Source organism: Lepidochelys kempii, chromosome 6 (genome assembly GCF_965140285.1).
Source record: "Lepidochelys kempii isolate rLepKem1 chromosome 6, rLepKem1.hap1, whole genome shotgun sequence".
Lineage (NCBI taxonomy): Eukaryota > Metazoa > Chordata > Testudines > Cheloniidae > Lepidochelys > Lepidochelys kempii.
Genome location: NC_136385.1, coordinates 125,094,349 through 125,111,146, shown reverse-complemented (window position 1 = coordinate 125,111,146; position 16,798 = coordinate 125,094,349). Strand labels below are relative to the sequence as shown.

At 39.1% G+C, this 16,798-nt stretch overlaps 1 protein-coding gene across 1 annotated transcript in view; it reads right to left on the bottom strand.

Moving 5' to 3' along the window:
* Positions 1-16,798, bottom strand: part of WDHD1 (WD repeat and HMG-box DNA binding protein 1) — a 55,999-nt gene that overhangs the window by 31,979 nt on the left and 7,222 nt on the right. Inside the window, exons 4-9 of the mRNA XM_073350066.1 lie at positions 11,936-12,087; positions 8,657-8,768; positions 8,016-8,066; positions 6,972-7,067; positions 5,232-5,324; positions 4,160-4,266 (exon numbers count right to left, since the gene is read on the bottom strand). Of these exons, the coding sequence (XP_073206167.1) occupies positions 4,160-4,266; positions 5,232-5,324; positions 6,972-7,067; positions 8,016-8,066; positions 8,657-8,768; positions 11,936-12,087 (611 nt within the window). The remainder of the gene's footprint in view (positions 1-4,159; positions 4,267-5,231; positions 5,325-6,971; positions 7,068-8,015; positions 8,067-8,656; positions 8,769-11,935; positions 12,088-16,798) is intronic.

The following is a 16,798-nucleotide window of genomic DNA, read 5'->3' as shown; positions in this document are numbered from 1 at the left end:
TCGCCTCACATTGATGACCTTGTAGATGGATACAGTGGTTTGGCATATTAAGTGCAAAGGTTTTGCGTTTAAATGAGGTGGCGTAATAAAAGGAAAATCTGCTGTCCAGTTTGGGTTAAAAGCTTGGTTTTTGCTGTCGACTTTGCGATGTTTACTCCCACTTGCATTCATTTTTGGCTCCATTTCCATTCCTAATGAAAAAATGGGCAGCAACCTAGCTCAGTCATAGCCAACGCTATCACGAGAACTTAAGATCCAGTCAGCAGTGCTTAATTTGTGCGGGGGTTCAGCCTTCGCACCTCTGGACTCCCAGCCAGCAGCTGCCGCTCTCCGGCTGCCCAACTCTTAAGGCGCCGTCGTCGTCAGCAGCAGCGCAGAGGAGTGGCACTACCATACCACCCTTACCTCTGTGCTGCTGCTGGTTGCAGCGCTGCCTTCAGAGCTGGGCACCACCCAGGAGCTGCCCCTCTCCAGTTGCTTAATTTGTGTTTAATTTGTGCCAGGACTTGCTGGGGCTGAGTCCCCGGCACCTCTTTCATGACAAATTAAACACTGCAAGTAAATTACTTACTAAGGAAATCATAGGCAAATGATAGGCAGCGGAACATTTTTTTAAGGTGAGCTGGCGGGTTATACAGGAAGCTTTTTCGGGCCTGCGGGCCCCCTCCTGAGTATCACTGGTCTAGATGACCAAGATGGTACCGTCTGGCCTCAAAGTCTATGAACTGAAGTGAAGTTAGCAGAAATTTGTAAAATAGCACCTAGAAGTTCTTCCTTTCATATGAAAAAAATCAATTTGACTTTTAAAATAATTAATAAATCAGAATTATATTCATGAAATGATAATTTCCCACTATAGGTGGAAAAAGAAAAGTAATTCCCCAGCAGACACGTCCTGCTGAATTGTCCAGTTACAATAGCACACATGACTGCTCTCGTGAATCACATTTGACTAAAAGAAAAGGAGTACTTGTGGCACCTTAGAGACTAACCAATTTATTTGAGCATGAGCTTTCGTGAGCTACAGCTCACTTCATCGGATGCATGCATCCGATGAAGTGAGCTGTAGCTCACGAAAGCTCATGCTCAAATAAATTGGTTAGTCTCTAAGGTGCCACAAGTACTCCTTTTCTTTTTGCGAATACAGACTAACACGGCTGTTACTCTGAAACCTGACATTTGACTAATTAGCCCTTTGCCTCTAATGTCAAATGGATTAAGTCTCCTCTCTCCCTTTGTTCTCACATAAGTGTCCTCCTACGAATCATCAGCATATAATCTTCCTGGGCTCCTAACATGTATTTTAAAAGTAATAAATCATGTTTCTTATCTGACTTATTCACATGCAAAAACCCTCCCTCCTCCTCACTTCATCAGACTTATGGAACAGAGATACTTTACTAACAAGACAGTAGCACAATCAGGTTCTGCCTTTTCTCCTTTGGGGCAAAGGCGAAAGAGTGGTTGGCTCCCTGATGAATCTTTATTTCCCCTCCTCCTGATTTAAGTATCCCATTCTTGAAGAAATGCATCACAAGAGCCACTGTTCTTGCCCTTTCAGGAGGCTCAAAGCCATATTCCCCTCACAGCCTGTCACAACACTACTCTTTATAAATTAACCAAAGGATGAAGGTGAGTAATAAAATGCATCACCTTATCCACTGCGGGCTAGATAGTGGTATTTAGTCATAAACCCACACTCAGGTCCCTGCCCCACAAGAATCACCAGGAGGCATTCTGACTCAAAGTGAGCTAGAGAATACCTCCCAGAGCTCCCTGGTTGCCCTGAGACGAAAGTATGGTGCACACTATGTGTACATATGTGAAGATGATGATGATGCCATGGCTTTGCCTACTTCCCACCCTCTGTCTGGGAAGTTGCTCCTGGTGAGGGGAGGAGGTAAAGCACCTCAAGCAGCCCCTGAGCTCCCTTGAGTGCCAGGCCTGCAGTTCTGACCATCCCTTTCACAGGCTGTACAACAGTGAGGAGACTCCATGCTCCCTCGTCCCACCCACTGTGGGGCCATATAAAGGGAGTCACTAATCTAACCATGAGTGGGCTGCCTCTCTACTGCTCCCAGCTCAGGGAGCAAGAGAAAGTGGTTTTTTTTATAAATCTAAATATATATCTTTTTCAGAGCTTTCTATAAGCAAATTATTAAGAGTACAAAAATATTGCTCAGGCATATAGGAATGAAATCAGGAGGGCCAAATCGCACCTGGAGCTGCAGCTAGCGAGAGATGTCAAGAGTAACAAGAAAAGTTTCTTCAGGTATGTTGGCAACAAGAAGAAAGCCAAGGAAAGTGTGGGCCCCTTAATGAATGAGGGAGGCAACCTAGTGACAGAGGATGTGGAAAAAGCTAATGTACTCAATGCTTTTTTTGCCTCTGTCTTCACTAACAAGGTCAGCTCCCAGACTGCTGCGCTGGGCATCACAACATGGGGAATAGATAGCCAGCCCTCTGTGGAGAAAGAGGTGGTTAGGGACTATTTAGAAAAGCTGGATGTGCACAAGTCCATGGGGCCGGACGAGTTGCATCCGAGAGTGCTAAAGGAATTGGCGGCTGTGATTGCAGAGCCATTGGCCATTATCTTTGAAAACTCGTGGCGAACGGGTGAAGTCCCGGATGACTGGAAAAAGGCTAATGTAGTGCCAATCTTTAAAAAAGGGAAGAAGGAGGATCCTGGGAACTACAGGCCAGTCAGCCTCACCTCAGTCCCTGGAAAAATCATGGAGCAGGTCCTCAAAGAATCAATCCTGAAGCACTTACATGAGAGGAAAGTGATCAGGAACAGTCAGCATGGATTCACCAAGGGAAGGTCATGCCTGACTAATCTAATCGCCTTCTATGATGAGATTACTGGTTCTGTGGATGAAGGGAAAGCAGTGGATGTATTGTTTCTTGACTTTAGCAAAGCTTTTGACACGGTCTCCCACAGTATTCTTGTCAGCAAGTTAAAGAAGTATGAGCTGGATGAATGCACTATAAGGTGGGTAGAAAGTTGGCTAGATTGTCGGGCTCAACGGGTAGTGATCAATGGCTCCATGTCTAGTTGGCAGCCGGTGTCAAGTGGAGTGCCCCAGGGGTCGGTCCTGGGGCCGGTTTTGTTCAATATCTTCATAAATGATCTGGAGGATGGTGTGGATTGCACTCTCAGCAAATTTGCGGATGATACTAAACTGGGAGGAGTGGTAGATACGCTGGAGGGCAGGGATAGGATACAGAGGGACCTAGACAAATTGGAGGATTAGGCCAAAAGAAATCTGATGAGGTTCAATAAGGATAAGTGCAGGGTCCTGCACTTAGGACGGAAGAACCCAATGCACAGCTACAGACTAGGGACCGAATGGCTAGGCAGCAGTTCTGCGGAAAAGAACCTAGGGGTGACAGTGGACGAGAAGCTGGATATGAGTCAGCAGTGTGCCCTCGTTGCCAAGAAGGCCAATGGCATTTTGGGATGTATAAGTAGGGCCATAGCGAGCAGATCGAGGGACGTGATCATCCCCCTCCATTCGACATTGGTGAGGCCTCATCTGGAGTACTGTGTCCAGTTTTGGGCCCCACACTACAAGAAGGATGTGGATAAATTGGAGAGAGTCCAGCGAAGGGCAACAAAAATGATTAGGGGTCTGGAACACATGACTTATGAGGAGAGGCTGAGGGAACTGGGATTGTTTCGTCTGCAGAAGAGAAGAATGAGGGGGGATTTGATAGCTGCTTTCAACTACCTGAGAGGTGGTTCCAGAGAGGATGGTTCTAGACTATTCTCAGTGGTAGAAGAGGACAGGACAAAGAGTAATGGTCTCAAGTTGCAGTGGGGGAGGTTTAGGTTGGATATTAGGAAAAACTTTTTCACTAGGAGGGTGGTGAAACACTGGAATGCGTTACCTAGGGAGGTGGTAGAATCTCCTTCCTTAGAAGTTTTTAAGGTCAGGCTTGACAAAGCCCTGGCTGGGATGATTTAATTGGGGATTGGTCCTGCTTTGAGCAGGGGGTTGGACTAGATGACCTCCTGAGGTCCCTTCCAACCCTGATATTCTATGATTCTATGTATCTATTTACATGGACAAAGTCTAAAAATAAGGGATAAGAAAAAACTCCCTTTTGTGAAAACAATAGATAAACATTTATATATTTTATGGAAAGCAATGAATACCTCTCCATGCACTCCTGAGTGTCCACATTCCAAACTGCTATGCAACCATCGACACTTCCAGCTGCTACATACTGTCCGCAGGGAGACCAGGTCACAATACTCAGAGTCTAGGGAAAGTAGACATTACTATTAGTTGAGCGCTAACAATGTTCTTGGTCCCGTATAGTAAAATAGACATCTATGAAAAAGATCAAGAACTTTTAGCAAACTATATCCAGCTGTCTGTGGGAGGATTTTTTGCTACCCTCTTTTAGAGCCACTTTTTAAAAATCAGCATGTTTTTTATTCCTTTTCATTCAGAGTACTTATTTTCAGTCACTGCATGCTATAAAGAAGTGCAACAAAGTCTGAGTTTTTCAAATGTCCTGCAACACGTGGACAGTAGCAAAATGCATTTTGCAACTGCAGAAAGCAACCATTTTAGGTGGAGTTATGTACGCATAAAAGACTGTTTTATATTTTAATATTTGAAAGACTATTAAGAACTGTTCCACTGACGATACGCCCAGTGATTTACACGTGTACTATACCAAGACTCTTGTAGGCCTAGGTACACATATATCTAAATTACCATGTAGGTGAATTTGCATTCTCCTACCCAGCGATCTCCAAAGATGGCATGCTATAAGACAGGAGATCTCAAAGTTGCTATTTCCCTACTATGTAGGCAGATTTCAATTAATCAAAATATAGAGTAGAATAATGAAATCTCTATTATGCAAGCAAGCAAAGAAATATTTCTAACAGTTCTCTTTGTATTAAATCTATTTGAAACAAACATCTGGAACAGATGTTCCCAAACTCAGACCCACAGAGATCTGGCTGGTTACATGGTGCTGTCTCTCCTCTTGATTTTCTACCACATTGCATCCAAGGATACTTCAAAACACTTCAGATACTTTCCTAATATTACTATTCTATATAAACTACTGCTATAGATTCCACAGGACTATAACAAGATTGCAAATGAGAGGGAAGTTGACCTGGAGGGTACATGTCCATGAGACAATTTCTAAGGGGATGTGTTTCACCCTATGACAAAGTTTACAAACCTATGATTTAGGGCACTTACCTGAGTAATGAAATTATCTGAAAGATCAAATTGATTATCCCAAGTTTCTCTTCTGTACAGTTTAACAACTTTCTCAACTGGAACTGCTAGTAACTATTCAGGGGAAAAAAATCTGTTAATTTAGGACAAATCAAATTTTGTTAAACAGCTTTAGTTTTATTTCACATGTCCCTTCCCCTTCAAATAAGGCTAATTACAGCAGCCAACAAGCAGTGTAGTTCCTTTATTCAGAAGTGACATTATAGTTGTAACTGTCACAACAGCCAATCTGACACAGTATCTTAATTAGCATTCCAACATTGTTGATTGATAAAATAAAGACAGACAAAACATTGTGAATTGTATTGGAAATTTCAAGAAACCATAAATAAGCATAGTTGAGCACAGCAGTTTGTATTTTAATCTGCATTTATTTCTGGCAGAAGTGGTGAAGAGGCTGACAGCTGCCCCTGAAAATTACAGAAATTCTGACCTTTGGAACTGCTAGCAAAATGTATAAATAGTTTTCAACTGCTTATAAATAAAACTTTTCCCAATGGACCCCTTCAAAAGTTGATATCTATAAAACCTTTTGATAGGATGTATTAATATTTTACACTTATATTGTTAGATAATATTTTATATATAAATCTTTGAATATTTGACACCTAAACAAGATAATTTCACCTAATTCAGAGAGTATAAAAAAATAAGGAAAAAAACAAAGTTACTGCCAGTCACCCCATAGACCACTGCAGTTCAAAGTACTTCTTACATTATGTCTAAATAAGAAAAATAATATATTTGTTTAAATTTCAAGATATGAATGCAATATAGATTGTTCTGCCAATCAAAACTGTTACTGTTTTAGAATTGTATACAAAGTGCATACCTGTAAAGCAACATGCACATCTAATGGACTGTAAGTGACATTCAAGCAGCACAAAAAAGTGATACATGGTCTTCTGCACAACTTAACCTTCCTGGTACCAGTGATAGTGGACATGGGCAAAGAGACTCCACATAAAGCCCCAGAACAAGATGGCCTGAAGTGGATTATTCAGGCAAGCTTTTTGAGGGGACAATGGAAATGCATTTATGCAGATCCAGTGGATGGGAACCCCACATGGCGTGTAGAAGTTGCAACCATTTTTTCAGATCATAAGTTGGAAGAGGGGTTTTGCCATGTCTCCCACTTTCACTTAGCTCCCTGTCCAAAGCTCCTTTACTATGGCTGTGTGCATGGCTGGGTAAGTTTCACATTGTATATAGATTTTATTTGTAATGTGACAATCAACACTTCTTCATCCCACACTAAAATCAATTTTATTCTTCTGTTGAAAATACAATAACTTATTATTTAAAAGGCTTGTTTATTTATACAATAGAAATTATTCACAGTATAAAGTTTACTTACATGAAAGAATGACTAAACCACTTTGATACCTAGTAGTGTACAAAGATGTTATTTCCCCACCAACAGGGTTCCTTCCTGTTCAGCATAACTTGAATATATAATACTGTATCAGGCTGACAGCTGGAGTATTACCAGCCTCACTTTGGCACTGACTATACAGTACTTTAACAAGTATCCATTTCCAGGGTTTGTTTGTTTTTTTAAATAATTTAATCAAAAACACTTTTCTTATTTTTTGGTGTTGGGATATTGATTGGCCTGGCTTAAATTCCGTTGTTAACAATGTGCTAAGTACTCGCAGAGAGAGAAGACTAATACAGACAGCAAAACAATGTGTCACTTACCTTCCCACTTTTAGGCTGCCAGGCAAGCCTACATATTGATTTAGCATTTGTCACATCGTTACACTTCTGCAGCAGTGGCCAGCTTGTCACGCATGTCTGAAAACAGAATATTTAGGGACTAGGTTCTCTAGATTGCAACTGCAAAAATCCTCTGTATTATAAAAAATAGAAAGTCTTAAAAGTGGAGTGTAGGGAAAAGAGGTAATTATACTAGAATTGTGGAAGTGAAGTAATATATCTCACCCAAATATGATATTAAGTCTGTCTTATTATTATTATTATAAAAAACCATGTCCAGGTTTTATAACTTAGTGAAAATATTTCTATAAAAATATAGCCACTTATAAAATATAAAGTCTCAGACCAAGCACAAACCTTTCATTTTTATTAAATATGGTACAAATCAGATTGGTTATTCTACCCGACTAATACTTTGTAAAACCACAGTGATTTTAATAGGGTTGGACAGGGTGTGTGTCAAGGCAGGATCTGACCACAGTGATACAAAAAGGGTTGTATTGTTGTGCCCCATATTACTGCTTATACATTGAAATGCAAATCACAGCTATAATCTCAAAACGTTGTCTACGAAAAGTTACAGTGCCAACATTGCTATACAAAAGGCATCCACGATCATAACTTCTAATGCTAGGTCTGACCATTTAGGTGCGTATTTGTCTTAAAAACTAGCGAGTCACAAGGATACTACTCAATCCTGCCATCAGCCCATGTATAAATTATTCCCATTTGGAGTCCCATTGTAGAGTCAACGGGATTTAAGCAAAAGTAATTCTAGACACAACTCTGCAGGACTGGGCCCTAACTCTGGAGAACTACATTATTATGAGCTATTGTCAGCATTAAATCTGCAAATTAGATTTCACCTGTATTGGGATTTTTAAAATATTTATCTTTTCCATTTATTGCCAATACACCAATTCTGACACATCAAAAGACAAAATGCATTATTTTAGTTAAGATCATTCTTTTGTAAAATACACACAGTAAAATCTAAAGTCTAACTCCAGAAGATTAGCATTTTACCTGATCTGAGATTTTCCATACTCTGACAGACCCATCACAGCTTGCTGATGTCTATATAAGAAAAAGTAGTTTTTAAAATGTCATCAACAATTCGCAGTAAAAGTAGCAAAAGTCATGCTACAATTAGAAGTTTAAGAGGTGTACAGCCAGTAATATAGACATACACTATATGAACTGCCTTTAAACAAACTCACAATAAATTTTATATGATTTATATTTTTGATATTAAATAAAATATAAATCATCTTGTTTGAAAATATATGAAACCCTTGTTCATTCCAACCCTTCTGTATTTACAAATTCTTCACAATGAAATACTTAAAATTAGATGTAATTTTTTTTTTAAATCAAAAGTTTGTTTTAAATTATGTTAGTGGATCAACTTCTCCCCTCAGCAGTAAGGACAATATAAAAATTTCACATTGAGAATGTACGTGTAGGAAAATAAAGCTAAGGTTATTGGAGACAGTTTGATATTCACATGACCCTTTTGATAGGCCGTACTCAGTAGACAAATGAAATAAAAACCATGTCCTCTGTGCCTGTGGACCATTTTATGATTTAAGATCCCATAAGAAACATAAAATATGAACTGCTGGAGGAAAAAGTACAAGGTAGAAAGTGACAGGAAAATTTTTTACCAGAAAAGCATCTTGGGGATCAAAAGACAGACTTAGGACAGGGGCATCATGTCCTCGGAATGTTTTCTGTTGGCTGCTATCGGTCACCTCCACAACTTTGACCATAAAATCACTGTGGATGAGAGCAATATACTTAATTAACCATATTACTTTAACACTGACAGGCAGTATTCTGCTTTGCTTGAAGTAAATGTGAGTTCTATCTTATTGATCATTGATGGATAGGGTGCTTTTTTAATCACACTTATCACCGTAGAATCTATGTGAAAATGAAAGTCTTGCCATTTACTTCAACAGGAGCAGGCCATCAATAGCAGAATAGAATAACTTTCCCCCTAAATTAAAAAGGAAATGGAATGCTTTAGCAAGAAATCATATATATGTGTCATAATCACACCCACCCACCCCATATTAATAACTATATTATTATGTAATTTTAGATTAATATCACCTAAATCTGTACTTTGGCTGTTGAAAGGTAGAGATTTATATTTTATCAGTACCACAACTGATTGACTTATCTTGTTAAATAGCTGCTACATATGCATATTAAGCTTGTTTGCTAAAAATCATTATGAACTTTAAAATATTTCATGTAAATAATGCATTAGCTAATTTTCAAATATTTGGATTTTTTCAATATTATGACTCAATTTAGTCCATAATTAAGAATACTATCAACTTTTAAGCCATACTAGGCCCCACAATAGCATCTTCACCCAGCACTCTCCACACACTTAAAAAATAATGTAAAATTTAAAAGTACTTGAATTGAGGTTTCTGATGTGTGAAAAAATAGAATACTAGTTAGAGACATCTGAGGCTCAAATTCAGTTTGGAATACATTTTTATGGTTGACATATGAACCACTTAAGATCAGGATTATAATGCACTTCCCAAAAAATCTTAATAGCACTAGAGAGTTGCAATCTACGTATTCATTACATAAATCTAACCTTGGGCCTCAATCCTGCAGTTTTAAGCATAATCAACTCTTTTCAGGATCACAGCCACAGTTTCTGCAAGATACTAAGGGCTTGTCTACACTGTATGGCAAGCACTTTAAGGGGTGTGATTTGTAGAATGTTCTAAGGTGTTGAGCCCTAGCTGCCCAGCATAGACCCCACTGGCACACTCTAAAAGGTACCTAGTTTGCATTAAAGGGGACAAAGTAGTCCCTGTTATCGCAAACTAAGTACCCTTTAGAGCAGTGGTTCTCAAAGCCGGTCTGCCGCTTGTACAGGGAAAGCCCCTGGCAGGCCGGACCGGTTTGTTTACCTGCCGCGTCTGCAGGTTCGGCCGATCACGGCTCCCACTGGCCGCGGTTCACCGCTCCAGGCCAATGGGGGCTGAGGGAAGGGTGGCCAGCACGTCCCTCGGCCTGCACCAGTTTCCGCAGCCCCCATTGGCCTGGAGCGGCGAACCGCGGCCAGTGGGAGCCGCGATCGGCTGAACCTGCGGACACGGCAGGTAAACAAACCGGCCCGGCCCGCCAGAGGCTTTCCTGGAACAAGTGGCAGCCCTAGTTTGAGAACCACTGCAAAGTATACACAGGACAGTCAGGGCATAACATGTTACAGAGCTCATCAGATCACACCCCTCTGGAGTGCTTTGCCATGTTATGTAGACAAGCCCTGAATATTTTAGTCTAACACAAAAAATTGCCATAGCAAGAAGTGTATAAATTGTATTCATTCATTTCCATATTACTATTATTTTAGTATCTTTATAACATGCCTTGCAACTTTAAAACAGAACAGTTGACGAAATTTACCTTTTAAACAAACTACATAAATATTTCCAAATAGATCAGGTAAGCCTTTGAAACAATCCATATGGAGAGCTCTGTGTGGATACACAAGTGTGTATCCACATCTGATCTGCGAACCGCAAAAATTATCTGTGGATATCTGCAAATATCCACGGATTTGCAGGGCTCTACACGGGGGTGCAGACTGAGGGTCCGAGGTGAACCACCCTCCTCCACAGCCCGATCGGGAAGAGATGCACTGGCAGCTGTAGGGAGTCACGGTGGATCCTCCACCTGCCCTGGGTGGGGGGCCTGAGCAGATCCTGACCCCTGTCCCTGCCCCCAGGCCTCCCGACCAGGGCAGGTGGAAGATCCACGCTGCAGTTCCTCACAGCTGCTCGCCCGTCCTTACGGTCAGAGCCCTGCACGGATACAAAATTTGTATCTGCATCCACGCTGGAATCCACAGAAATGGTCCAAGGATATAAAGCAGATACCCGCGGATTTGCCGGGCTCTATCCATATGTTCTGCATTTAAGTGGAATGTACTGTCAACTCACAAAGTTCTAGACTTCAAGTAATACTTGAGAGACTTGTGACAATTAAAATAAAAACAATTTATTTGCATTCCCTTTTTTTTGTATGTCACCCTCTCTTTCAACACTATTATGGCAGAAATCTCCAGGTGGCACTGTTAAAGTCTTACAAGTTCTTAGTGTGGAAGGACTGCTCGGTCTGAAAAAACACTGTATTTTTGTTAGATCTGTGATAATTTTCTTTTCAGGAAAGCTGTTGCAAGCAGCAGGAGAATGTTCTCTGCTTTAATCTAACTAGAGTCAATTATTGGGGCAGAGCTGCTCTCTGGAAACTGGGAATTGGCATTTTGTCTAAAATTAATGAATAAGAGGACTGTTTTACCACCTCTGTTAAAGAACTGGTGTATATAGTGTAAAATAAACAAGTTGCCCAAGATATTAACTAGACTTTGCATCGCTCCTTTCTCCTCCTCAGGGGCCAGGGGTATAATCCTGCACCCAACATTTACTACTGCTCTGCAGAGGGGTGACAATATATTATGTTAGAAAATAATGTCCCAATCCAACAAACATGCACATGCTTAATTTATTCGTGGGCATTAGCGTTTGCAGTACTGGGTCCCTAAACTGTTAACAATACTGTGATTCTTAATACAAAGTTAATAACTAAAGCCCTGATCCTGAAATGAGCTCCATATGGATGAACCCTTGTGCTGTCACAAAGTAAGCGCCTGAAGAATATAAATTACATCTGGAAACTTGATGTTGTGGGGCAGATATTTATGTGACCCCAACCTCTCCCATAAAAGTTTTTCTCAATGGCCTCCTCCATTTGACTTTTTTCTTCTATGACGACCTTTTGAGGCATTGTAAAACCTTCACAAAATGCAGATTAATTAGATGGCATTGTGAACAAAAGTCACATCCCAGGAAGTCGCTAATGTTCCACATTTAGTGTGGCTATTGACTTCTCCTGCATCAAGATCAAATTACCTGGATCCAGCAGCAATTTTAGTACCATCCCTGTTAAAGACAACATGGTTTGCATTCGTGGTGAAACGAGTCAGGATGCCATCAGGAGCTCCTTCAGGGAACGTATGAATCTGGACGGTATTGTTAGATACTGCAGTAACCAGTCTTCCATTCTACAAATGAAACAAATAAACTCTGGAATTCGTGGATTAAAGAAAAATATTTTGGTCCAAGGAACAGAAAGCCAGTTCTTTCCATATATAATCTTGAGTAGTTCCACAAGAGCTTCTGGTTTTAAAAAGGAGCAGCAGCTGGGAAATGTCCTTCCAGCTACATTTCTTCCTCTTCCCTCTCTCCCCCCAGCCACAAAAAAAATTAACAGAAACCAAGAAGAAAATTTTCAATTAACAAGTACAACCCTCCACACTTTTAATTTAATAATATTACTTAACAATCTTCCTTAAACCAGTGGTTCTCAACCAGGGGTACACATGCCCCTTGGGGTACGCAGGGGTCTTCTGGGGGTACCTCAACTCTCGACATTTGCCTAGTTTTATAACAGGCTACATAAAAAGCACTAGAGAAGTCAGTACAAACTAAAATTTCATATAGACAAATGAGAAAGTAAACAATTTTTCAGTAATAGTGTGCTGTGTTGTGACACTTTTGTAGTTTTTAAGTGAGGTGAAGACAAATTAGACTCCTGAAAAGCATGCAGTAGTCTGGAAAGGTTGAGAATCACTGCCTTAAGCTATTTAAAAAAGTTACTCCTTTAGGCCCCAATCCTGCAAAGATGTATTCACATACTTAAATATTTGCTCTGTGAGCAGCCCCGCTGGCTTCAATGGGACTAATCACAATGCATAGTTACGCATGTGAATAGGTCTTTACAGGATCAGGGCCTTAGAGCCTTGTGTCTTTCCTAAAATAATGAGCGTGAGAGTCCAGGAATGGCACTAATGAGGTCTAATGAGATCCATTCAATCTTCTTCACCAGGAAGGGGATTATGAGGCCTTAACTGTGGAGAGTATGAAGCAGGAAAACAAGGAGGATTCTCAGGGTTTTGTTAGAGAGGAAAAAAGCGCACTTCCCAACATAAAAAGTTTAATCAAAATATACAGGCAGTCCTTGGACTTACGACACAATCAGATCCTGAAAACCGTGTCTTAAATTGAAAACATCTTAACTCGAATTTCCCGTAGGAACAGTGTCCGATCGAGCGTCGTAAAGTTGAAACACAATGACAATTTATAAACATCGTAAGTGCCGTTCGTCATAAAGTCGAGAACTGCCTGTATTTGGTTTTTATGTGCCACATGATCATGAGAGGGCGCCCTTGTCCCAAATATCACAGACTAAATGCCATTAAGGAAAGCTTGATGGTTTGTCAGCCATAGTTTAACAAATGGCCAGTTTGCAGAAGTACAAACCAGAAGACCGTCACATTAATCTTTCCAATATTCCCTATTCAGAATTCCAAATTAATATATGGTCAAGTGCCATGGCAATCTTTTATGTTTATAGAAAAGATCTATTGTTAAGGTGAAAATATATCATTCCTCTTCACGTATGTGTGGCAGCAGGTTCGACAAATAATTTAAGTTACAGGCTATATAAAATACATAATTACAGCTGCCATGCATATTTTTCTCCAAAAGCAGAGTTACATAAAGTTTACATAAATATTACAAAAAATATACATGCAGCAACACTCAGACTAGATAATCTAATGTGTGTTAAGAGATATCAATCAGACTGTACTTAACTGATTCAGACCTACTTCAATTTAAAAACTTTTTTTCCTTAAAGATAAATTATTTATGAGTGAATTAAGAATTACATCTAATTTTTAAAACAAAATTACTGGAATTAAGTCTTGGAAAACGTTTTTGAAACTCAGGCTAAGAAACTCAGACATACATCTTTGAAAGCAGTGGGCTATTTAATCCAAAAAAATAAAATCAGTATTCCTCAAAATTTTCCTGTTTTAGTGAATTTTTCTTTATAACATTGAGTTTTTGCTTATATATTCAAATGTAGTCATTTTTTTTAAGTACACATCAATAATTGCTTATTCATTCCCCCAAAAAAGTTACCAAAATTTAATAGCAGATTTATTTTTTAAAAATGCATGTATCACTGCAAACTTGTATGCCACAAACACTGTTTTCTATTTGAAGATTAATTACAAACTTCTGGGATCATTTTCTCATTTTCAAAAGATGCTGTAAAATGAGGGGACATTTCAGATTTTATACAAAAACAAACAAAACTCAAAGTATTTATGTAATACATTTTAATGTAGCATAAGAATAGCTTCAGACAAAGGAATTACTATGAAAATTGTCAATACAAATATGTGAAGTTTTCAAAAGATGCATTAATGATGCACAATTGACCCCTGTTATAAGAAGTGATGTAACTCATCCTTATTTTAATGATCATATCCAAATAATCATTCCATCCATATTTATAAAAAATATGAATTTCCTTCATGAGGGATAGATACAGCAAGTTATATTAGGCACTTTAATGCTAGAGCAGATCAGTTAGATTACTAGAATAGGTTCTAATCATCACTCCCACAAACTACTATTATTTGCAGTGGAAGGATTCAAGACTCAATTTCTCTCTTACCTTTGAAAAGGTCAGAGAATCATCTTCTGGATACCCAAAAATCTTTAAAGCCAGACACCCACTGATGAGCAAGGGCAGAGTTATCTGTACCACTAGGAAATGACTTCTGGAATGTAATTTTTGATCCATATAGCCAAATGACCACTACAAAGTCTGAGCATCATAATTAAATTACACTGTGGATTAAAAATAAAAATAATTTGCTGTTTCAGTTTTTCTAAGAGAGTTTAAAATCATGAAGTCAGAATATCCTGATGTGAAGTGATAGATATGTACATTAGAGAAACTCAGCATGAGGAAAACTTCTGTACTTCTTTACCCCACTGAATGGGGTAAGGAATAAATGGTCAAATCAATATACTCTAAAGCATTTTAAAGTTCTTGAATGATTTATCTAAACTATAAACCAGATAGACATGTTCAACCAATTAGATGTTTCTAGTGATTCAACATTAATCTCTCTTTTGGGAACAGATGTCAGTAGATGTGGGGGTAAAATGATATTTAAAGTAAATTGATCAATTTTTAATGGCTTTAATACCTTCACCTAAACACATTGGTGGAGGTCAGTCACTTTTGCAGTTTATGCAAGGCACAACTGCAAACTATTCTAAAGCAAAGAAAAGATAGGAAGAATGGTAAGATACCAATATGGCTCCATCAGGAGTTCTTTAATTACCTGAAAATCAAAAAGGAATCCTACAAAAAGTGGAAACATGAATGAATTGCTAAGGAGGAGTACAAAAGTATAGCACAAGCACGTGGGGACAAAATCAGAAAGTCTAAGGCACAAAATGAGTTACACCTAGCAAGGGACATAAAACGCAATAAAGAAAGGTTCTTTAAATGGAGCAAAAGAAAGACAAGGGAAAGCGTAGGTCCTCTACTTAGTAGGGAAGGAGAGCTAATAAGTGACAACATCAAGAAGGCTGAGCTGTTTAATGCCTATTTTGCTTCAGGCTTCACTAAAAAGGTTAATGGTGACAAGATACTTAGAATTAATAAAAATAGAAGGGGGGAAGGAATGCAAGCCAAAAAGGGAAAGAACAGGTTAAAGAATATTTAGATAAGTTAAATGTATTCAAGTCGGCAGAGCCTGATTAAATTCACCTAGGGTAATTGGGGAACTAGCTGAAGCAATCTTGGAACCATTAGCAATTATCTTTGACAACTCATGGATGACGGGTGAGGTCCCACAGGACTGGAGAAGGGCAAACATAATACCTATCTTTAAAAATGGGAACAAAGTGGACCCAGAGAATTATAGACTAGTCAGCCTAACTTTGACACCTGGAGAGATACTGGAACAAATTATTAAACAATCAATTTGTAAGCACTTAGAGAATAATAGGGTTATAAAGCATAGCCACATGGATTTGTCAAAAACAAATCATTCCAAACCAATCTAATTTCCTTCTTTGACAATCTTAGTTGCCTAGTGGATGGTGGGGAAGCAGTAGACATGATATATCTTTATTTCAGTAAGACTTATGAGAATGTCGTGTGGAACTGTAACATAAGCAAACTAAGGAAATGTGCTCTAGATGAAATTACTATAAGATGTGTGCACAACTGGCTGAAAGACCATACTCAAAGAGTAGCTATCAATGGTCCACTGTCAAACTGGGAAGGTGTATCTAGTGGGTCCTGCAGGGGTCAGTGCAGGGTCTAGTATTATTCAATATTTTCATTAATGACTTCGATAATGGAATGAAGAGGATGCTTATAAAATTTGCAGATGACACCAAGCTGCAAGGGGTTGCAAACACACTAGAGGACAGGATTAGAATCCAAAATGACCTTGACAAATTACAGAATTGCTCTGAAATCAACAAGTTGAAATTCAATAAAGACAAGTGCAAAACACTTCACTTAGAAAAGAAAAATAAAATGCACAACTACAGAATAGGAAATAACTGGCTAGGTGGTAGTGCTGCACTGCTGAAAAGGATCTGGGAGTTATTTCAGAGTAACAGCCGTGTTAGTCTGTATTAGCAAAAAGAAAAGGAGTACTTGTGGCACCGTAGAGACTGCATCCGATGAAGTGAGCTGTAGCTCACGAAAGCTTATGCTCAAATAAATTGGTTAGTCTCTAAGGTGCCACAAGTACTCCTTTTCTTTTTGGGAGTTATTGTGGATCACAAATTGCATGAGTCAACAATGTGATGCAGTTGCAAAAAAGGCTAATATTCTGGGGTGCATTCACATAAGATACAGGAAGTAATTACTCTACTCAGCACAGGTGA